Source organism: Dryobates pubescens, chromosome Z, assembly GCF_014839835.1.
Source record: "Dryobates pubescens isolate bDryPub1 chromosome Z, bDryPub1.pri, whole genome shotgun sequence".
In the NCBI taxonomy this organism is placed as follows: Eukaryota; Metazoa; Chordata; class Aves; order Piciformes; family Picidae; genus Dryobates; species Dryobates pubescens.
In genome coordinates, this window is record NC_071657.1 from 86,012,175 (window position 1) to 86,035,151 (window position 22,977).

At 43.1% G+C, this 22,977-nt stretch overlaps 1 protein-coding gene across 1 annotated transcript in view; it reads left to right on the plus strand.

Annotated features, from left to right (window-relative positions):
* The window catches only part of DNAI1 (dynein axonemal intermediate chain 1), a 184,575-nt gene that overhangs the window by 32,371 nt on the left and 129,227 nt on the right, over nucleotides 1–22,977 (plus strand). Inside the window, exons 10-12 of the mRNA XM_054177810.1 lie at nucleotides 2,192–2,276; nucleotides 3,007–3,124; nucleotides 5,723–5,766. Coding sequence (XP_054033785.1) covers nucleotides 2,192–2,276; nucleotides 3,007–3,124; nucleotides 5,723–5,766 — 247 coding nt within the window. The remainder of the gene's footprint in view (nucleotides 1–2,191; nucleotides 2,277–3,006; nucleotides 3,125–5,722; nucleotides 5,767–22,977) is intronic.

Genomic DNA, 22,977 nt, shown 5'->3' on the forward strand with positions numbered 1-22,977 from the left:
ATCCATGCTGGCTGGGCCTGATCCCTTGGCCATCCTGTAAGTGCTGTGTGGTTGCACTCAGGATGACCTGTTCCATGATCTTGCCTGGCACTGAGGTCAGGCTGACAGGTCTGGAATTCCCTGTCTCATCCAACCAGCCCTTCTTGTGGATGGGCACCACACTGGCCAGCTTCCAGTCATCTGGGACCTCTCCAATGAGCCAGGACTGGTGAAAAATGATGGAGAGTGTCTTGGCCAGCTCATCTGCCAGCTCTCTCAGCACCCTAGGTTGGATTCCATCTGGTCCCATGGACCTGTGGGGATCCAAGTGTCCAGCAGGTCTCTTACTGCTTCCTCCTGGATGACAGGAAAACTATGCTGGTCACTGTCTCCATCTGCCAGCTCAGGAGGCCAGTTGTCTGGAAGACAACCTGTCCCACTATGAAAGATTGAGTAAAAGAAGGTATTAGGTACCTCTGCCTTTTCCTCATCTTTAGTTACAGTTTTCCCCTCTGCATCCAATAAAGAGTGGAGGTTGTCCTTGCCTCTTCTTTTGCCATTAATATATTTATAGAAACTTTTTTTATTCTTCTTCACAGCATTGGCCAGTCTAAGTTCTAAATGGGCTTCTGCCTCTCTAATTTTTTTCCTGCATGACCTTGCAATATCCTTAAACTCCTCCTGGGACAACACCCCCTTCCCCCCTCCCCCCCCCCCTCCCCCTCCCTTTTTTCCTGAGGTGATATACCTTCTTTTTCCCTCTTAATTCCTTTAGAAGCTCCTTGCCCATCCAGTCTGGCTGTCTCCCTTGTGTGTCATCACAGTAGAGGAAATCATGCTGTGTTGGTAGCCATCAGTCTCTAGCAGGGGTTTTAAGATTAAAAGCTTTGAAGCCCTGATGGTGCTTTGGGGGCTGTGGGACAGTGTTAGTAGATAGTGATTCAGGTCCTTGAAGCAGCATGATCTCAGTGCACTTTGCACATGCCTTGGCATTCTCACATCATTGCACAGAGCTGTTCTGGCATTGTCCTTGTGGCCCAGAATAATCTCAGGGCTTTTAAGATCCATCCTTGCAGTTACTGGCCCCCAGAGTTCTTTTCCCAATTGCCAGTTAATCCAGTTTGGATTTTGCTAGTGATCGAACACGCACAGGATAGAGAGCTCGCACAAGTAACTGGGAATAGAAAAGATGGTTATTAGGGTATGTGATCAGGCACAAAGCTCTGTCTGACAAGCATACCAGCCAGCCACGTGCTGACAGTCAGCTACTGTTTTTCCTAGTGTCAGTGCTGCTTCTTTCCTCTTCCATCTGGATTGTCCCCTTTCTCCAATTTTGTCTCCTTCTGTATCAACAACTTACATCTAGTTACTTTGTCCCCACTGGTCACATTTTTGATGTGTTCTTAGCCGAGTTTACTATTTCTGGTGGGTTCCTAGGCAATCCTGGCCTGAAATGTTATTACTGATACAAAGGGACTGCAGGCCTTGAAAAATGCCATTCCCCAAAAGGTTTTCAGCACTTGCACATATGCAGGTGAATCTGCGTACCCCCACATATTCAGCTTGCCCATTTTTGGTGTTCCCTAGCCAGGAGGATGCAGTTTCCCACCCTGTTGAAAGAATTTCCAGAAGAGCTGAACAGCAAATTGCCCTTTGCATAACTCAATTGCCCTTTGGTTACATGTTGTGGGAGCTTATCAGTCTGTGAATACATCAAGTTGGAATTACCCGGTAACTGACTGAAGGATTCCTAAATCCTGGGATCTTTACTTAACAAGAGACCTTAAAGTTCTCCAAGTAGAGCTGAGAGGATGCTCATGCATGATCAAGCATTTATGATTTAATTATTGAAGCTAATGAACTATTATCAAGTGAGATGGGGGAGGGATCATATGTGTGCTTTTAGCTCTTCCCATTATGAGGTAGCTTGAATGAGTTGAGGAAGACAGTATTTTAACTGCCCTCACAGATAAGTACCTTCCAACTGAGCTAAATGAGGAACAAACACTGTAATTACTGCAGCTCAGCTGTGGGTGGACTCTTGCTAAATTTAAAATAAAATCATTTCCTTAATTCCAGTGTCCTTATCATTGAATGCTGGTGTGAGGAGCTTCAAATTGTCCTATATTCAAGATTGAAGGACCAAACTTTTTCAGTCACATAAGGTCTGAAGGACTTGTAAGCACATTTTCTCTTCCTTGTTTTTCAACAGAGTGATGATACAACCAAGATCTCAAAGGCTGCTAAAATAGTGGAACGGATAGTGAATCAGAACACATTTGATGACATTGCACAAGGTACCATTCTGCTGGAAAATGCTTGTGAGTCAAGAAGTCCTACAGAGAGTGACCACAGGAAAGAGAAAGGGAAAAGGAAAGGGAAAGGGGAAAAGGAGGGGAAGAGAGGGGAGGGAGAGGTAAAATAAGCAGGGCTAGGTACCTGGTAAATCAGACAAGACAAACAGTACAGCAGAGCATGGACGTGCAAAGGGCCTGCCACATCTACCCTGCCCTTAGCTGTCTGAGGACAGCAGGTCTCATCAATATTGCTCTCCGTGCAGCACTTCCCTCCTGGATGCAGGTGCTGCTGGCTGCAGCCAGTGCCAAGTATCTCTTCATTGCCATACAGTGGGCCACAGTGGCCTACTTGGTGTCCATATTACTTTGTGAGGGTTTGCTGTCTCTAATCAGCACCCACCTGAAAGGCTGCACCTAGCTTTGGGAGCAGCCTGAGGTAATTTCTCACTCTGGGATTCTGCTTTCTTGTTCATCCTTTGTCTGTTTCTAGGTCATCTGCTATTTATTTATTTATTTGTTTATTTATTACATGAATACTTGGTGCTTGGTTAAAATGCATTTACAGGGTTAGGTGCAGGTTTGCAGCTGAGATTTAATGACTGAGACAGTTTTTATAGTAACGATTGGGTTGTGTGGAGGCTGTGAGGATGACAGATTGTTTTTTAAAGCTTCCCTGGCACTTCCCATTTCTACACTGTGACTTTTTCCTTGATATTTTTTTGCAATGTAGATTTTAAATATTTTGAAGATGCCTCAGATGAATACAGGGACCAGCAAGGAACGCTCCTCCCACTCTGGAAGTTCCAGTATGACAAAACCAAGAGCCTTGCTGTTACTGCCATCTCCTGGTACGTTTCTTTATTGCAAACTTAGTCTTGGCTGTTTAGCAGGGGACTTGAATGTCATGGCCCTTTAGACAAGGCAGGTCTGGTTTCTCTGGGAAAATTCTTGAATAATCAGTCAGCTGCTTTGACAGCTCATGGACATGCCTATTGCTTCTGGATGCAACATGCCTTTTTGTAAGGCTGTAAGGTTCCATTCAATAAAAGATTAGGTCACAGTAGGCTCTGTGTGGTGCTAGGCTAAAGTGAGTGCAGCAGAGACTCCCTTTTTGGGAAAGCTGCGATAGACATGTGTGATGGTTTAACCCACGCACGTCAACAAAAGCTCAGCTGAACCCAGTTGGAGAAGCGAATGAAGCTGGATTTTGCAAGCAGTAATGGAATGAAATGAATATGTACAGAGTATACAGTATTTACAATACTATACAGGTATTTACAAAAGGCAAACAGCACAGAAATCCTCCTTGGGCAGAAGGATTCCACCTTGCCTCTCCCCACAACTGCCCCCTCCCTTTTCCCTCTAGTTAATAAGAAGAAAATCGAAAAGGAAAGATGTTAGAGGGATTTTTAATTAGCTCAAATACATCATTAGTAACTCATTAATGCTTATCTCAGGTTTTGTTGATAGCAGACTCTGTGTCCAGGACGGCATGCATGCCACCAGAAAGAGATGGAGTGAGACTGAGAGAAAAGAATGAGAGATATTGCTATGGTACATCTCACATCTGACCAATGAAATTTGTTTAGAATTATCTTTCTTGTTTTCTTTTTTACACCTGAGTATTCAGCTAGAGAATTTGCAGCTATCTTTCTTAAAGGCACAGCCTAAACTGTCTCAACATGTCATATCTTTGGACAATATGCTGAAGGAATCAATCCTGAAAAGCCCACGGGAGGAGAAGGGATAGTGACTGTATTTTTGACAGTTACCAACACTGAAGACTTAAAACAGCAGGAAGGGAAATGCAAACGTAGTGTGTGCCGGACGGGTAACACCATGGACTCTAGGATTCTAAGGCACTGATACCAGACAAAACCTTCTTTGCATTGTACTTATTCAATCACTGCCCAGACCCAGTGTGTTTTTATCTTGGGGTCTTGCACAGTTCAGTTTAATATGCCTTTGCCATGCAGTACACTTCTTCATAGTTATTCCCATTCAGTTCAAAACCAATCATTGATACTTTCTAATCAGCTCTCATTTTCTGAGATGTTATCACCATGGAATAAACACTGACCACCAATGTGAACAAATGATTTTAGTTTTTAACATGCTTGATGATCCTTCTGACTTAGTTTATGAACTCACTTAGATCATGCATTTAGCTTGAGACTTGACACATACATAGTCATCTCCTGCCTTGTGCTCCCCTGCAGTGAGGACTCCTCTCACTTGTTTGTGATGTAGTGTGTCTTGCCAAAGAGGATCTATGGGAGGAACAGTGCAGGATTGCAGTCTTCTGTCCTTTTAAGTCACTATAGTAATTATGCTTCAATGGAACATCAAGCATGCAAAAATAGTGGTAAAATGAGATGTAAATTTGGGAGAAAAAGTATCTTTAATCAATAGTTTGTGTTCCTCTTATTCTTCTTTCCAGGAAATGATGGCAGAAAGATAGCTCTGAAATTGGAAGAATGACACCAAATTGCCCTATGTAATAAGCTTTTCTAATTTAATTTTAATTCTCATTGTTAGCAGTGATGGTGAATTTAGAAGACAGGGCAAGAGCCTTGGGATGCCTAGAGATTAGCCCAAGAGAAAAAGGAGAAATGAAAAGAGCAATGGTTTTATTTTACCAATTATGATAACAAGTCAAAGAAAATACTCATTAGATATTTTTCACATGCAGTCATTAAAGAGAATGTTTACCCACTGGTTGTGCCATGTGAGCTCAGAGAGGGCAAAAGTACTCATCTTTGTCCAATATAAACCCTACAGTAACTACCCACACACAGGTTGTAAAGAAAGTAGATGTTTTTCAAATAAAAGGACTTAGAAGATATAATAGATGACTAATTGTTCAGAATCAATGTGCTGCAGCAAATACCCCGTTCACCAATGGGGTCAGAAGGCAATTTCCCTTCCTGGTCTGTAGAAATAGTCATGAATTCATAGACTGATAGCAGTTTCTTAAAGCACCCTGCATTATTTAATGACAGTAAGTAAAGTAAGTTTATTGGTATTATCCTGTTGTAGTTTAGAAACTTCTTTAATCTTGCCCCTCGGAAATGGAAACTGACATATTCCTTCCTTTTTTCTTTCCTCAAAGAGCTCTTCAAAAAAACCAAAAAAGTATACTTCCCATGATTATGAAATTAATAAGACAAGAAGTGCTGGAGATTGGCATCATGCCTGTCTGTGACCTTTTTATATTTTTCATCTACTGCTATGGTCTTCTGAGTTCCTATCTTTTTTATACATATTGAATCTGAAAGTACTTGCACCTGAACTTTGCTAGTACACGTATTCAAGGGGTCAAGCCTTCAGACTGTATGCAGTCCTGTGAGAATGGACTCTGATATTAATGTGTGAAGCACTGTGCATTTGTGTGGAACTATATGGTTAATAATAAATGCATTATTATATATATTTTCTCATTACAGGAATCCAAAGTACAAGGACCTATTTGCAGTGGGGTATGGCTCTTGTAAGTAACAAATGCAAAATAATCATTGAGAGATAGAAATATTTAACAGATGCACTGAAACCAAATCATACTGTGCTTGGGCATGGATTGCATCTCATAGGAAGGACTCAACTGATTTCAAAGGAGTAAACTGAGATTTAACTCAAGATAGGCATTAGGTCTTTATATTCCATGACATTAACTTCCAGAAATATGTAGGCACAGTCAGCATTAGCCAGGGCTTTTGGATTATGACAGTTCTGACTCTCCCTTCAATCAATGACTTGCCTCTCGAAGCACCACTTAATCCATTTGTCTTACTTGATGGGCTCTGATTTTTCAGTTGCTGGAAGACCAGATATATTTTGTGAGAAGCTAATTATGAGACTTTTCTAAGTGTAAATTCATTGCTTTCTTGTTAGGAGACACGTTCCACATAAGTCTCCAAGGATAGCCTCTCCATTAGGGCACATCAAACCTGGATATTGTGAAAAGGCATTTTCCCTGCTGGACATAAGAAAATTTTGTCTAGCAATGAACATAAGATTAAAAGGGTTGTTGTACTACTCCATATTAATCTCTACCCAATATTACTGTTCTCATGTTCAGGAAATGGAAAAGAATTCCAATAAGCTGATGTTTTCTCACATTTTGTTGTTGTTGTTCTGCTGTGTGCATTAAGTCTACCTGATGAGTTTATTCCATGTTGGAATGGAATGTATATTAGCTACCTTGCATTTGCTCCTGTTCCTTATCTTATGTTACAGATACACTTACTGTTGTATTCTGAATTCTTGTCTTCACATCTCCGCTGTTATTTCTGTGTAAATGAGATGGTACAGATATGCATAAGTATCTCCTCTTCCATTCTCTCACTCTTTTCTACTTTCTAGCTCTACCTGAAGTTCTGACTGTCATGAAGAGATTTTTAGGCAGTGAAGAGAATTCTGATAGTTCCTCCCACGGACCATGTCCTCCCAGGAGAATTGTCATAGGGAAAAGACTAGATGTCAAATAAGTTTTACTGGAATTGTTCTTGCACAGGTAGTGTGGGACCCTTAGTGTTATCTCCTCAGCAGTAAATTGTTCAGGTTTCCTGAAAGTGCTTCTGGCATGCACCAGGACTCTTTTCCACTGTTAGTAGCAACCATAGAGTCACATTGCTGGCTTTCTCATGTAGTGGACAATGACTTTAAAGTTACAGCTGTATATCAGATGAGCTTTCTAATTAACGGGTATACAGACAAATGACTGAAATTCTAAGCTATTTTAATCCTTCACTGCTTTTTATACAGAGCAGTACCTGACCTGCACAACTCCAGAACATCTAGTCCTTGCAAAAAATGCCTCCCTCCAAGCATTACCATTAACTCTGACACAAAGTAGAGAAGGTCAAAGAACAGTATTGCAAAGGCAGCAGAGACTTCTCCGTGCTGCAAGGTGACAGACTACAGAACAGTCAAACTACACTAGATTTGTGAGATAAAGTAGGTATTTCGATGCAGTTAGTCTTTCCACAGTCTCTAGCAAGAGAATTGTACTTCACTGAGTTAGTATTTTATGTAACTAAAAGCTGACTCTTCAGTAGGGCACTCATACTTCTCTGTTTGGCTTGAAACAAAAGTTAGTCATGGTGCTACAGGTAACCAGTGGCTGAGAATTTCAGGTAGTGTGATTAGGCAATAAAATTTTTAGCCTAAATACCCCAACCCTAGAAATTCTTTGTAGAGGACAGAAAGCAGGATAGCCAAAGAGAGGAACTTACCAGTAGCTACATCTTTGCTCACCAGCCATTTCAGTTAATCTAGATTGTGAGTTACAGGTGGACATTTTTGCTGGTGTTCTTTGTGCTGAAAAAGTTAGAATCTGTTTTGAATATTCCAGACTACCAAGGCAAGTAGATTAGTATTTCTTTTAAGGGAAGGCCCTTTTTAAAATTATTATTTTATTTAATTTTTATTGTTATGAATGCTGAATGTTCTCAGTGGTGATAAAATGGCTAATGACATTAATTGTTGAGAAATACCATATGTGCCACTGTCTGGGAAAGTGAAGTGATCTTGAAGTCATTCAAACACATGTTTCTTTTTTGAACAATTGAGAGTGCTTCGCAAAAGGAAAAAACACAAACAACACAACAAACAACCAGCCAAAACAATCGAACAAAACCTCCCCCCCTCCCAGAAACAACAAAAAACAACCAAAACAAAATAAAAAAACAACCAACCAAAAAAAACCAAAACACCAAAAAACAGTATCACAGTATCACAGTATGACTAAGGTTGGAAGAGACCCCAAGGATCATCAAGTCCAACCTGTCCCAACAGACCTCACAACTAGACCATGGCACCAAGTGCCACGTCCAATCTCCCCTTGAACACCTCCAGGGACGGCAACTCCACCACCTCCCTGGGTAGCCCATTCCAATGACGAACGACTCGCTCAGTGAAGAAGAGACCAACCCCTTCCTGTCTACAACCACCTTTCAGGTAGTTGTAGAGGGCAATGAGGTCACCCCTGATCCTTCTCTTCTCCAGGCTAAACAATCCCAGCTCCCTCAGCCTCTCCTCATAGGGCTTGTGCTCAAGGCCTCTCCCCAGCCTTGTTGCCCTTCTCTGGACACGTTCAAGTGTCTCGATGTCCTTCTTAAACTGAGGGGCCCAGAACTGGACACAGTACTCAAGGTGTGGCCTAACCAATGCAGAGTCCAGGGGCACAATGACCTCCCTGCTCCTGCTGGCCACACTATTCCTAATACAGGCCAGGATGCCATTGGCCCTCTTGGCCACCTGAGCACACTGCTGGCTCATGCTTAGGCGGGTGTCAATCAACACCCCCAGGTCCCTCTCTGTTTGGGAGCTCTCCAGCCACTCTGACCCCAGCCTGTAGCTCTGCATGGGGTTGCCGTGGCCAAAGTGCAGCACCTGGCACTTGGACTTGTTAAATGCCATCCCATTGGACTCTGCCCATCTGTCCAGTCGGTCAAGGTCCCTCTGCAGAGCCTTTCTACCCTCTAACTGACTAACATCTGTTCCCAACTTGGTGTCATTTGCAAACTTGCTGATGACTGACTCAATCCCCTCATCCATATCATCAATGAAGATGTTAAAGAGGATGGGGCCCAGCACTGATCCCTAGGGGATGCCACTGGTGACTGGCTGCCAGCTGGCTGTGGCACCATTCACCACCACTCTCTGGGCTCAGCCCTCCAGCCAGTTCCTAACCCAGCACAGAGTGTTGCTGTCCAATCCACGAGCTGACAGCTTAGCCAGCAGTTTACTGTGGGGGACGGTGTCAAAGGCCTTGCTGAAGTCCAGATAGACTACATCCACAGGCCTCCCCACATCCACCAGATGGGTCATCTGATCATAGAAGGAGATCAGGTTGGAGAGGCAGGACCTGCCCTTCCTAAATCCATGTTGGCTGGACCTGAGCTCTTGGCCATCCTTCAGGTAAACAAACTATGGGGACTATTATGAAACAAAAAGAAAACAAAATGTCTGCATGAAGTGGAAACAAAATGGAAAACTACATCTAAAGAAGCAGCAGAAGCAACAAGTGAAAACTAAAAAGAGAACCAAATGTGACCCATCATAAACTGGCATCTTGACTTACTGAGTGCAGTTCTAGCTGTGAAGTTCAAAGAAGGTGTTAGGATGGGGAAGGATTGGAAAAGATCAAGGATGCATAGAAATGTTTGTAGTGACTTTAGATCAGAGAGCAAGAAACAGTCTAGGCCTCCTATAGCAGACAAGGGAGAGCGCCTTGATGTGGGTCTGTAGAATCCTAAGTGGCATGGGGAAAGTGAAAAGATGTCAAATGCTCATTCTTGCCCATAACCCATGAATGAGGGAGATGCTATGAAATTACTGAGTAGCAGGATTAAGACAGATGCAAATAGAGTAACTAAACACATGATAAATTTGTGGAACTTCTTGCTTTGTGGTCAGGAGGACAGAGATACACATAGTTTGAAAGATGATACATAAACTAATGGAAGGCCAGTCTGATGTTGGAAGGACAAACTGTCTGATTCCGTAAGCTTGCAGTTGTGAGATGCTGGAAGCTGGGTCACAGGATTGACCTGTACTGGCTAAGGTTCTCACAGTATTCAAGCAATTGCTACTCAGTAGGTAAGATTCTTGGCTACAAGGGCCTTTGGTGTAATTCCAAATAATCATTCTCCTGTATCTCTCTGCTTTGACAATGCAGCCAGATGGGTTGTCTTCATTTATACCAGTAAGGACTGCATTCTGCTTGCAATATTGCAACATTTCCCTTTCCTCTTAATGTTTCACTCTTCTCTTGAAGTTCACTCCATCTGAGCCCTGGAAATGTTCCTGTTAGTTTGCCAAGAAGCCTAAATTGATCTGACAATCTCTTTAATTCAGCAGGCAGCAGCTCTTCTAGAGAGCAGATTAGAATCAGCAGAGTACAGCAGAGTAAAATCTTGCTGTAGTCACAGCCCCCATGCTCACAGAGTGTAGGAATGGGCACTGCCCTGCCACCCAGGTACAGGAGGAGAGATACAAGCTCAAGAATGTTAACTTCCTCATTTAGCCTGTTCTAACTTGTTAAACCAAGCAAGACTCTCATGTGTGCTTTCTGACTTGTGCAGAAATATTTGGTGTTAGTGTTCTGCCAGTGGCAATGGCAATACACAGGTGCAGAGGCAGGCAGACCCTAGTTGAGTGGCTTGCCATAAAAGTGGGCAAGAGATCCAGAAGATTTCTTATCATATATAGCAGGCACAAAGGACATAGTTCATCTTAGCCAGCTAACAGCTAGGAGCTGAGACTCTGCCCCAAGCTTCTCCTTTACTCAGTAGTGAGAGGTCAATACATCCAGAGGCCATCTATACTGCAGTAATCCTGGTGTTTGTGAGAAAAGAGAAGTACCCTCTGGAAGGGGGTGGTATCTCCCCATGGACTTGTAGAGTGAGCATAGACAGAGCACCTAGACATAATGCCTGTCTCTTGGATGATAGCATCACAGAAGGCACTGGGTCAGAAAGGACCTTCAAAGGTCTTATAGTTCAAACCCCCTGCAGTGAGCAGGGACATCCCTACCTAGATTCCAGTTGCTCAGAGCCCCAGCAAGCCTGACCTTGAATGTTTCCAGGGATGTGCCCTCCACCACATGGGTAACTTGTTTCAGTGTTCTACCACCCTTATAGTAAAAAACTTCATCCTAATGTCCAATCTAAATCTACCTTTCCCTAGTTTAAAACCATTGCCTCTTGACCTATTGCTACATGTCTTTGTAAACATTTCTTCCCTGCCTTTCTTGTAGGCCTCCTTCAGGTACTGGAAGGCTGCTATAGGGTCTTCTTGGAGTCTTTCTTCTCCAGGCTGAACAACCTGAACTCTCAGCCTGTCTTCATAGGAGATGTGCTCCAGCCCTCTGATCATTTTTGTGGCCATCCTCTGGGTTTTCTCCAGAAGGTCCATGTCCTTCTTGTGTTGAGGTCCCCAGAGCTGGACACAGTACTCCAGGTGAGGTCTCATGGCAGAGTCGCCTCTCTCAATCTGTTGGGTGCACCTCATTTGATGCAGCCCAGGATGTGCTTTGCCTTCTGGGCTGCAAGTGCACATTGTTGGCTCATGTCCAGCTTTTCATTCCCCAGCATCCCCAAGCTATTCTCTGTAAGGCTGTTCTCTGTCACATCCTCCCCCAGCCTGTATTGATATTGGAGATTGTCCTGACTCTACCCTTGGCCTCATTGAACTTCATGAAGTTCACCTGGGCCTGCTTCTGCAGCTTGTCTAAGTTCTTCTGAATAACATTCCATTCCCCTGGCATATTGACCACATTATTCAGGCTGGTGTCGTCTGTAAACTTGCTTGAAGGTGCACTCAATCCCATTGTTTATATCATTGCTGAAGATATGAAACAGCACAGGTCCTAGCACTGACTCTGAGGGATACCACTTGTCATCCATCTCCTTCTGGACATTGAACCATTGACCACTACCCTCTGGATGCAACCATCTGGCCACATCCTTATCCACCAAACAATCTACATATTGAGTCTATACCACTCCAGCTCAGGGAGAAGGATGTTGTGAGGAAGAAGTCCAGATAGATGACATCCTTTGGTCTTTCCTTGTCTATTGATGTAGTCACTCCATTGTAGAAAGCCACTAGTTTGGGCAGACAGGACTCACCCTTGATAGCCGTGCTGATTGTCATGAATCAACTCCCTGTCATCAATGTGCCTTATCAGAACGTCTAGAAAGATCTATTCCATGATATTCCCAAGCAGAGAGGTGAGGCTGAAAAGTCAACAGTTCCCAGGGTCCTCCTTTCTTCCCTTGTTAAAAATGGGTTTAATGTTTCCTTTCTTCCAGTCCCCAGGAACATCACCTGACTGCCAGGACTTTTCAAACATCATGGCATGGCTTGGCAGCTACATTAGCCAATTCACTTAGGGATGCATCTCATCAGGTCCCATAGACTTGTGCATGCTCAGGTCCCTCAGGTGGTCATAATTTTTGTCTTCACTTAGAGTGGTGGAACTTTGTTGACCTGGTCCTGTCTTGTGGTCCTTCAGCTTGGGAGAAGTGGGGAGAGAGGTTTTGAGGCCGTCTGCCTTCTCCATGTCTGTTGTTACTTGCTCATCATTCTTGCTCATCCTGGGGGTTCATTTTCTTTAACTTTCCTTTTCTGGTTGTCATACCTGTGGAGCCCTTTCTTGTTATTTTTCATACCACAAGCCAAGTGTAGGTCCAGATTCACCCTGGCCTTCCTGACCTCATTCCTACATAATTGGGCAGCACCCATATACTCTTCCCAAGATATCTGTCCCTGCTTGAACTGCCTGTGCAATTCTTTCTTACCTTTTAGTGTGACCAGCATACCTTGACTCATCTGTTCTGGTCTCTTCCCTTCCTTGCCTGATTTGTTACACAATGATGATATAGTGAGGCAAGATGAATCCTGGCCAGAGGAGATAATCCTGGGGTCACAGAGGGGCTGGGACAGAGCCAAGGGCAGAACCTAGATTTTTGGGTCTGGGGTCAACAGTGCTCATAATTACATCACCAGTCTTTAGTGCTTCATGTTTGGGAGCGCTGCCAAGATACAAGTAACACATTTGTTCTACTGCCCAGAGTATACTTTTTGAAACAAAAGGTCCCTTGTTTACTGCGGGTCCAGTGTGGTGAGTTGTTTACTAAGAGGGCTCCAGATTCTTGCTTGCTTTTGTGTTGCATTTCAGGAGTTTTCACTGGTGATTTATTTGGGTGAAGGTTTTTGATGCAAATGGCATTTCTTTGGCACGAGAGAGTTTCTACTGAACAAAGAAATACTGTCATTAAAATTTGCAATTCAAGATCTGTGCTACTTGGCTGGAGTTATTTTGTATTCCCATCAGGAGGAGCTGTCTTTCTGTTTTTGTTTTTGTGTAAATGAGATTGCTGGATTTCTGGCTAGATTTACAGCCTGCAGTGCAGAGTTCAAAGAGGCTGTGATGGGTGTTGGGCTTGTGTTTTGCCTTGCTGATGGGAGCACTATGAACACAAGCTTAGGCCTTAGTAATCTTAGTAATCAACTCAGTTCATCTTCCAGAGCCAGTGCTCCCTTGACAGCCTACAGATATGGCTTTTCTGATGCAGCTTCCACCCGCCAGCAGTTGAGGTGAGAAGGGAAAAACAGTATCTGTGTTTGTTCTATTGTTTCTTTGCACTTGAGAGTCACAAGGATGGGTGAGGAGTACAAACACCCAAAGAACCGGCAATCTGATATATCTGGCAAAGTTATCTTCTCAGTTCTTCACAGTTCTGGGTCCAAAATAGGGCTTCATGCAGATAGAAGTAGACCACCTAACAATGTCTATACTGCTCTGGCTTTCTTGTGTAAAATCATCATGAGCAAAGCTAGTACAGGATCCTTACGCTGTTTTGGCAGCATCCAAAGTAAGAGTTGTTACAAGTCTGTGACTGAGCTAGACTGATATAAAATCTAGGGCAGAGCTTTCACAAAGATGAACTAGTATTTAACAGATGCCCTGATGCTTCCTGAGAAGTCATGGGTAAACACTGAGACCATAGGCCAGCTCTTGTCAAGTGAACACAGGTAGACTGAGAGTACTTACTAGACAGTCTTGTGTTTTCCCATTTCTCAAAGGCACTGCCCAATGCATATGGACAGTCTTATTTACTGCTCTCCACTGGTTGAGGCTGATGGAAAGGCGAAAATTAATCAAGTGGCTTTAACAGCAAGATACTGCTACTTCCTGATCACATCTGTGCTTCATACACCTTCGTACCTACTGGAGGTCTCATTCATCACCGGCACTTCAGACATCCTTAGTGCTCCTTGGCAGGTAGTGGTAGGACAGGGGATAATGGCTTTGAAGTAAAAGAAGCTACATTTAGATTAGTGAAGGAAGTTCTTCACTGTGAGGGTGGTGAGACTCTAGAATGGATTGCACAGAGAGGTCCTGGATCTCCCAGGTAGGATGGGGCTTTGAGCAACCTGGTTTAGTGAAAAGAGCTTGGGACATGGTAATCTGTGAAGTCCCTTCTAACACAAATCATTCTGTGATTCTATGAGCTTCCAGCTCTAAAGAATGAAATACAGTTCCTCAAGGAACTAGCTCCTCAGTAACATTGATGAACACCCTCTTCAGGAAGGGTTGTGAAGACAAGATAGCAAGATGAATGTCAAATATGACTAGCATGGTCAAAGAACTTCTGTCTCTTACCTTGCAAACAGCTTCATGGCCAGCATGTGATCTTGCACAGACAATTGAAAAAAGGATTCATTGATGCTTATATTGCTACATTACTGGTAGTGAGTGTTTGTAGAATCTCATAGGCATTTAAATTAGAAGTTAAAGAAAACAACTGGTAACAAAACCATCTCACTACTAGAGGGGAAAAGTCATCCTGCAGACTGAGCGAGTGACTTTGGAGTTATGCCATTTTCCTCTCCCTCTTTCAGTGCAAGAAGCCTGGGCCCCCTTTCTATAAAGCAAACAGTGGAAAAAAATAACTACTGGAGAAGTCCCAATCTAGTATTCACTCCAAAGATTTAATGAAAATTAAGATCAGCTCCATCACCACATAGGTTTGTACACATGCTGTTCCAAGCCCCAAAGACTTTTGCTAGGCAAAATACTTCGTTGTCTTGCAAAATATTTCTGAAATTTGAAGAAGCACAAGGAAGGAATCACAAAATTATTTGGATTGGAAGATACCAAGATCAACTAGTTCCAAGCTCCCTGCCATGGGCAGGGACTTTCTGCTATACCAGGTTGCTCAAAGCCCCATCCAGTCTGGCCTTGAACACTTCCAAGGAGGGGGCATCCACAAATTCTCTGTTGTGCAACCTGTTCCAGTGTCTCACCACCCTCACAGTGAAGAAATTCCATACATCCAATCTAAATCTACCTTCTTTTAATTGAAGACTAGTATCCCTTGCCCTATCACTAGGCACCCTGATAAAGGATGCCTCGCCATCTTTGCTGTAGACCCCATTTAATTATTGGAAGGCTGCTAGAAGGTCTCCCAGAGCCTTCTCTTCTGTAGGCTAAACAACCTCATCTGTCTCTGCCATCCAAAGGGACCTGGACAAACTGCTGATGTGGGCTCAGATGAAGTTCATGAGGTGTGAGGTCCTTTTCTCACAAATGCAATGTCCTTATTCTCTGTCCAGGCTGGGGCATGATGAGATAGAGAGCAGTCCTGCAGAAGTGGCCTTGTGGGTCGTAGTGGATAAAAAGCTGGGCATGAACCAACCAGGCATGCTTACAGCCCAGAATACAAATTGTATCCTGGGCTGCATCAAAAGAAGTGTGGCCAGCAGACTAAGAGAGGTGATTCTGCCCTTCTGCTCTGCATAGGGGAGGTACTTCAAACCCAAATCATCATCACAGCCCTACTCTGGAACTGCGCAAGCCGGTCTGTGTCTTTCTTGGAGTGGGAGTCCCAGAACTGGACTCCATGGGTGGTGGCACCAGAATGGAGCAGAGGGGCAGCATCACCTGCCTTGGCATGCTGGACACATTTCTTTTGATGCAGCCCAGATATAATTTTTTTGGGCTGTGAGCAGACATTGCTGACTCATATTCAGTTTCCACCTACCACTACCCTCAAGTCCTTCTCCAAGGCTGCTCTCAATCCAGTCATCACGTGTATTCATGTTTGGGATTGCCCCAACCATAGTACAAGATCTTGAACTTGGCCTTGTTGATCTTCATGAGGTTTGCATGGTCTCACCTCTCAAGGCTGTTGAGATCCCTCTGGATGACATTCCTTCTCTCCAGCATATCAACCACACCACTCAGCTTGATATCATCATAGATGAGGCAGGATCTAGCATTTGGCTTGGAGCACACATGAAGTAAACCTTATCTTCCAATCTACAGTCCAGAATGATGTCTCGGGTGAGAATTCAGAATGTTTGCAGTACAAGTTCCCTGTGGTATGTAAGAGAACAAGAGGTGTGATCCTGCTCATGTCTGTAGAGTACAGCCATGCCATTCTTGGAGAGGGCAGGCTTTTTGGAGTCAAGAAAGAAAGCACAGTCTCATAGTTATTAATAGGAAATAATAAATATTAATAATAATAATTATTATTATGTACTAATATAAAATTATTTAAAACCTTTTTGCAGTATGTATACACATAGTCTTGTGTATAATTGTGGGTATAATTCCATAAACTGGTAGAGTTTAACAATTTTGAGCCAAATTAGAAAAATACAAAACAGTTATTCAGTAAGAGAACTAGGGTGCATCTGCTGCTTGTCCACTAGGGGACGACTCAGCAGGACACCTGGTGGATGAATACAGTGGTGAGCCTACGTGTCAGGCACGTACAATTTAAGCAACCTTTCAAAGAGACTTAAATCAATTTTTCGTTCCTGAATTGTGACTCCGGGCATAACCAGGTGCGGCTGTGTTATAATCCACGGGTTGCAGGCTAAAGCAGGGGTTTTAAACAGAACCAAAAGTGGTGCTAAACATGTGAACACTTAAAAGATACAGTTTCATTTGCTAAACTGGCGTCCAAGCAGGTTGCTGCACTGGTTGCTGCTGAGGTTCAGGGACTCAGCAGGAGGCTCATGGCTGGCTCTGGACAGTCCCTTCCAGATGCAGTGCAAGTAGCTGTCTCCTGCTGCTGCCGGGTTGCATCTTGGAGGCTTATTCAGTTGGAACAGGCTCTTGGCGATTCCCTTGATGCAGGTGGCACTGCAGAGTTTACAGGATGCTGTGGGGGAGCAATTCTCCTCCTGAAACGGCTGGAGGTGGGGGGAGTAGAGGGCAGGATGGGGAGAGGGATGTCAGCATGGAGCGGCATTCCCCCTGGCTCAGCTTGGAATGAGCGAGGGTCACCAGTTTCTCTTGGTGGCTGCTTTTCCCATTTCTAGGGTGACATGGCAGCTGCGTCGCCCTGGTACTTGGGCTGTTGGGTATGTGGAGTGATGGGCGGCTCCTTCTCCCACAACTTAGCAGCCAGCACAGGAGCAGATGGGCGTGGTTCTGGCTTTGCAAATGGGTGCACTAAGGGCTGCTTTGTGCTTGCAGCAGACACGCTTAGAACTGCCAAAAGGGATTCATGCAAGTTCTCCTCTGGCTTGGCTTCCCGGGCCTCTGTCCCTCCAGGGTTAGTTAGGCAGCTTCTTCCTACTAGTGGGACTGCAGATGCTATGCAATGCTGGCTGTAGTTTCAGTGCAGCTTATATGAAGGACTCTTTGCTGGTTTCCGGGTAAACTGAGGTATGGTTGCTCTTCCTGGATAGCAGACTTGTCACCAGACTGTTGACAAAGGCAGAACACATGCACGTGGGCAGAGCATATGCAAGAAGTGAGAGCTAGAGTGCAAAAGAGCAAGAGAGAGCAAAAGAAAAAGTTGTTTACAATTTGGATAATATTTATAACTTGCTCAAGGCTTGGATTTAGCCAATAGTCAAACTTGGTCAACAAACCTTTAGCCTATGGCAGAGCATATAGCCAGAATAAGCCCAAGCACAGCACAAGCATCCCATGTGGTGGGCGCATGCTCTTGTTCATCCCAACAAGGCAGGTTGGGTTGTTTACCCAGGCTTGTTGACTCCTGGCCCTTTGTTTTCTCAGCTCTGGGCTGAGTACCCACTCCAGAAAGGAGGGGGAAAGGGGAAGTCAGCAAAACATGTAGGGACATGTTTTGGCAATATTTTGACATAATTGTGGGCCTAATGCATCCTTTACCACATACCTTCATGTGTTGACTGGAGGATTTTTCTAAAAGCCTGGCTCAAAGCATACCTTTTAGAATGCTGCTCAGTTTGCCTCTCAAAACTCCATCTTATGGTGAGTCCTTCACCTTCCTGATATACACTGTTACAACTAAATTGGTCTGCCCCCAGTAAATAGTAACTCATTTCAAGGCTGAAGTTGTCTACTTTAAGTTTGCAGCCACTGAAACTTGTTATTTTCTGGGCAGCAAGCTTAAAAAGACTTTTTAGCAAATCCCTTCTCTGTAAGTTGTGTAAGTGTTCACATACTCTGAAGGCATCTCCTATTTTTATCTTCTTAAGCTGACCTCATCAAGCCACGCTCAAGATTTTTCCATCTGCTATGTTAATTTCTCTAAACTTTCTCCAATGTGCCCACATTCTGCTTGAGTGAAAAAGCCATAACCAGGTCTACTAACCTAGTTTTTATGCATTCCACCCACTTCCGCATCATCTTAAGGTTCTATCAGCAAATTTTTGTATCATTATGTAGATCAAGCCAAAATTATTAACTAGTGCTGGACTAAGAACTGATGTCTGTGAATCTTCTGGAGAGGGTGGAAGGGCTCTCCAGAGGGACCTTGACAGGCTGGACAGATGGGCAGAGTCCAACATGACGACATTCAACAAGTCCAAGTGCCAGGTGCTGCACTTTGGCCACAGCAACCCGATGCAGAGCTACAGGCTGGGGTCGGAGTGGCTGGAGAGCTCCCAAACAGAGAGGGACCTGGGGCTAGTGACTGACAGCCAGCTGAACACGAGCGAGCAATGTGCCCAGGTGGCTAAGAAGGCCATTGGCATCCTGGCCTGTGTCAGGAATGGTGTGGCCAGCAGGAGCAGGGAAGTCATTGTGCCTCTGTACTCAGCACTGGTTAGGCCACACCTTGAGTGCTGTGTCCAGTTCTTGGCCCCTCAGTTTAGGAAGGATGTTGACTTGCTGGAATATGTCCAGAGAAGGGCAACAAAGCTGGTGAGAGACCTCAAACACAAGCCCTGTGAGGAGAGGCTGAGGGAGTTGGGGTTTTTTAGCCTGGAGAAGAGGAGGCTCAGGGGAGACCTTATTGCTGTCTACAACTACCTGAAGGGTGGTTGTAGCCAGGAGGGGATTGGTCTCTTCTCCCAGGCAACCAGCACCAGAATGAGAGGACACAGTCTCAAGCTGTGCCCGGGGAAGTTTAGGCTCAAGGTGAGGAGAAAGTTCTTCACGAGAGAGTTGTTAGCCATTGGAATGTGCTGCCCAGGGAGGTGGTGGAGTCACCATCCCTGGAGGTGTTCAAGAGGGGATTGGACATGGCACGTGGTGCTGTGGTTTAGTAGTCATGAGGTCTTGGGTGACAGGTTGGACTTGATGATCTTTGAGGTCTTTTCCAACCTTATTGAGTCTATGATTCTGTTCTATGATAAACCATCTCTGTTCATTTCTCTTTCTGATTGTAGCTCTGTTTTAAGATCTGACAGTGAACTAATCCAGCCAGTATATACTCTGCTAATTCTATGCTGTATAAATTTTAAAATCATTAGCATGATGTACTTAACTGAATGATAAATGAATGTGGAGATACATTCTTGTTTGCACAGTTACTTCATCAGTCATCCTGACAAGAGGGATGGCAGCTTTGACAAGACTTTTACCCTCTTCATAGGTCTGGGTATCTAATTCAGCAGGACTGTGGTCCTTGCACTGAAATAATCTCACTGCATACAGAAAAGTTCTGTAATCATTAATTCATGTTACCTGCTTATTACAAGCTATAATACTTTATTTGATCTTGAAATGTAGACTTCAAGTTTCCTATGAGATGGTTGAATGGAAATAACAGCTTATGGAGCCCAGCTCTCTGAAACATACAGATACATTATAAAGTCATATGAAAGGGAAATGAAAAGGGTTTTTAAAGGGTATTTGTCCTTCTCCATACAAGATAGTATTTTGTTTAAAACACGTGTTGGAAGACTAAATCAGTCCACTTAATGAAGATTGTATGCAGTGTAATTCCTGGTATAGCAAAGTCCAATAGAGGACACAAGATGTTACAATGTGGAATGTGTTTCAGAAGGATAAGCCCTAAACACCTGGAAACTCTGATTTAAGAGTACAGGCTGCAGGTTTAAGGAGAGTCAGTGTTAGAAATTCTGCAAACTGTTTTAAGCAGCATGTGGAAGATATGCTAGACTGGATTTACATAACACTCTGCTATTGAATTTGGTATTTTCTGATAAATGACCAAAGAGCTTTAAGGAAAAACACTAAGAGGATTGAATACTGCCTAACAGATTCAGATCTCTGAACCAGCTCTTAGAAAGCCTCTTCTAGGTGGCTTTTGAAATGTTGGTGTATTTAAATAATGTTCCCAGAATAGGCAGAGAAGACTTCTGGGAGCAGAGTTCCCTGCTAATCTTTCTCTAAGCTGCATAAGTTTATTTTTATATTGAGGATAGAGATTGAAGACATTTAGAGAGATAAAAAGCATTTTAACTTGCTTAGATGAAATTGTCTTGTGTGGCTGTGTGCTCATGTGGCTCATGTGAGGCAACTGCACTGGAGGGAGAGGGCTGGCAGCTCCCTAGTCACATCATGTGTGCTGGAAGGTGAGAGTCAGTCTTTTGACACCCTACAGTAAGTACTGAAGTTTACTGAGAGCAATATCACAAAAGGCTGACAGATTCATATGGCACACTCATCTCAAAGAGAAGTTCATAGTGCAGTCTGGATTCAGCTTGCTCTTTGGCCTACATTTTTATAGAGCACTAAATGCTAGAACACATCCCAGCTTTGCAATAGTGTCTCCATGTCTATTCATGGGCATAGGCCCAGCACAGATTTGACATAGATAGAATGCAATATGTATGGTAAAAGACCCAGGAGGTTCACTCTGATTTTTTTGGTAACAGGTTTGAGAACTGCATTATGCCAACATGGCATCCAAGTGTTTCCTTTTAGCTGTGAATGTATTGTTTATGGACATGTTGGATATTTGTCCTGTAAGTTGAAAGACTGTCAGCTTTTCTGTATGCTGATGATGCCAGTTACTAAAGGTAGTTGATATAACAGTGTTATCTAACTATCCATAGTGAGTTTTAGGTTGAGAAGGTAAAAAAAAAAAAAAAGAAAGAAGGAAAAAAATAAAAGAAGAAAGACAATCTCCCAATTAAAACATAATGGTTGCTTAGTTGCCAGTGATTTTAAATTATTATGCTTGTTAACTCAGGCACACTGAGGCTGCACTAAGCAATATGTAGAGCTGCTGCTATAAGGGAATATTACAATACAGAAAACAATCATCAACAAAATAAGCACAGAGCAATTAAAAAAAAAAAAAAGGGGAAAAAAAAGGAACCTGTAAGTCTCTTTTGTGAATTGTTGAAGAATACCCCAACAATCAAAACCAAAAATGCTGGAGGACATGGGCCTACTCTGTATTCATTTATGAGTGCTGTTGGTGCTATGTGACTTTTTATTAGCTGTAAGGAGTTTTCCATGACTACATTGTATTTATTAAAAGAGGCTGCTGGGGGAACAAGGGCAGGAAATAAAATGTAGCAATCAGATGACTCTGAGACGAGCATATCAAAAGTCATTAGTAACTAGGTCTAATGCTAATCTATGTTTTCATTTGTGAAGAATAAATAAACAGAAAATCACTGCTGATAAAACATTTTGATGAGGCAAATGTCTGGGGTGTGGTAAGCAATGGAGCAATCAGATCAAAGAGTGATTTAGGTCCCTTTGTGCCACAGTCTATTAGTCTTTGTAACAGTGTCTGAGCATGTGTTCAAAGAAATTAAAGCCATGTAACCACACAAGCCCTGTCTTGAGGAGCAATGATTTTCAAAAAAGCTTGTGATGAAATTCCAGTGCTGCACTGCTTCAGAGATCCTTGGCTCTATAAAGAGAGGGGTTTGCAAAGGAGCTGAGAGACTAAAGGAACTTTTTGCATTTATTGCAGGAATGACCACCCTGGAAAGGCATGCTTAGCACTTGTGACATGCCAAGGAAAAGGGTGATAAACTGTAGGGTTCAAAAAGGAGCAAAGGAATGATCTAAGAACAGGACAACTGACCTTGGAGACAAATTCAAGGAATTTGCTTGTGGGTTTATTTGTTTGTTTGTTTTGGGTTGGGTTGGGTTTGGTTTGTTTTTTTCCCAGCTTGTCAAAGAAAAGCTTGTTAGGTAGCTGGATTGCACTCTGTTAACTCCCTATGTTGGAAAAGCAGATCATGTAACAAAGGGATCTTTTAATCTGTCAGACAAATGATGTAACAAGATCAAAGAAAAGCTGGAGCTGCAAGAATTCAGGCCAGAAAAAACATGGCTTTTAACAACAGATGGGTAATTGAGAGCAATTAATTTTGGCATCTGGTGAATTCCCCACCGCTGGAAATTTTAAGATGTGGAAATTTTAAAGATGTGATATTTTGGTCTGTTGCAGCTGTGATTCTCTCCCCCCACCCCCCTTCCACTTAAAACAAGATTTAATGTAGAAAAAAACCCCCTTATGTTCTTCAGGAATCAGATTTATTTGCTCTTTTAACCTTTTTAGAGACACTGTCCCTAAGTGTTAGGGACTTTAAAGTTAACTTGCAAAAATCTGTATCTTCCACCATGGTCTGACGCTTTCTGAAAAACCTGCCTAGGATCAGTGTTAAAAGTTTAAGCTATCCTATGTCTGGATTATTGATGATCAATTAAGCATGACTACACTGAAAAGTACAACACTTTAAAATCTTTTCTCTAGATCCCAAATATCTCTTACCACATATACAAGGTCTGGAAGTGTAAAATTGACAGTACCTATTTTATGGTCAGCTCTGTTAGTAAATATAATCTAATGTGTATGATTCACTAAATGAATCATGTGAAAGATTCATGTCAGTTGGTGGGTTATTTACTGATTTGTAATTAAATTCTCTAAGTGTTGCCTAAATTTTCCTGGCCTTAACCTTTCCACTTACTTAATTTTAAATCAGATCATAATACCATCTTTTTGCTGTAGCATTTTGTTAACCATGA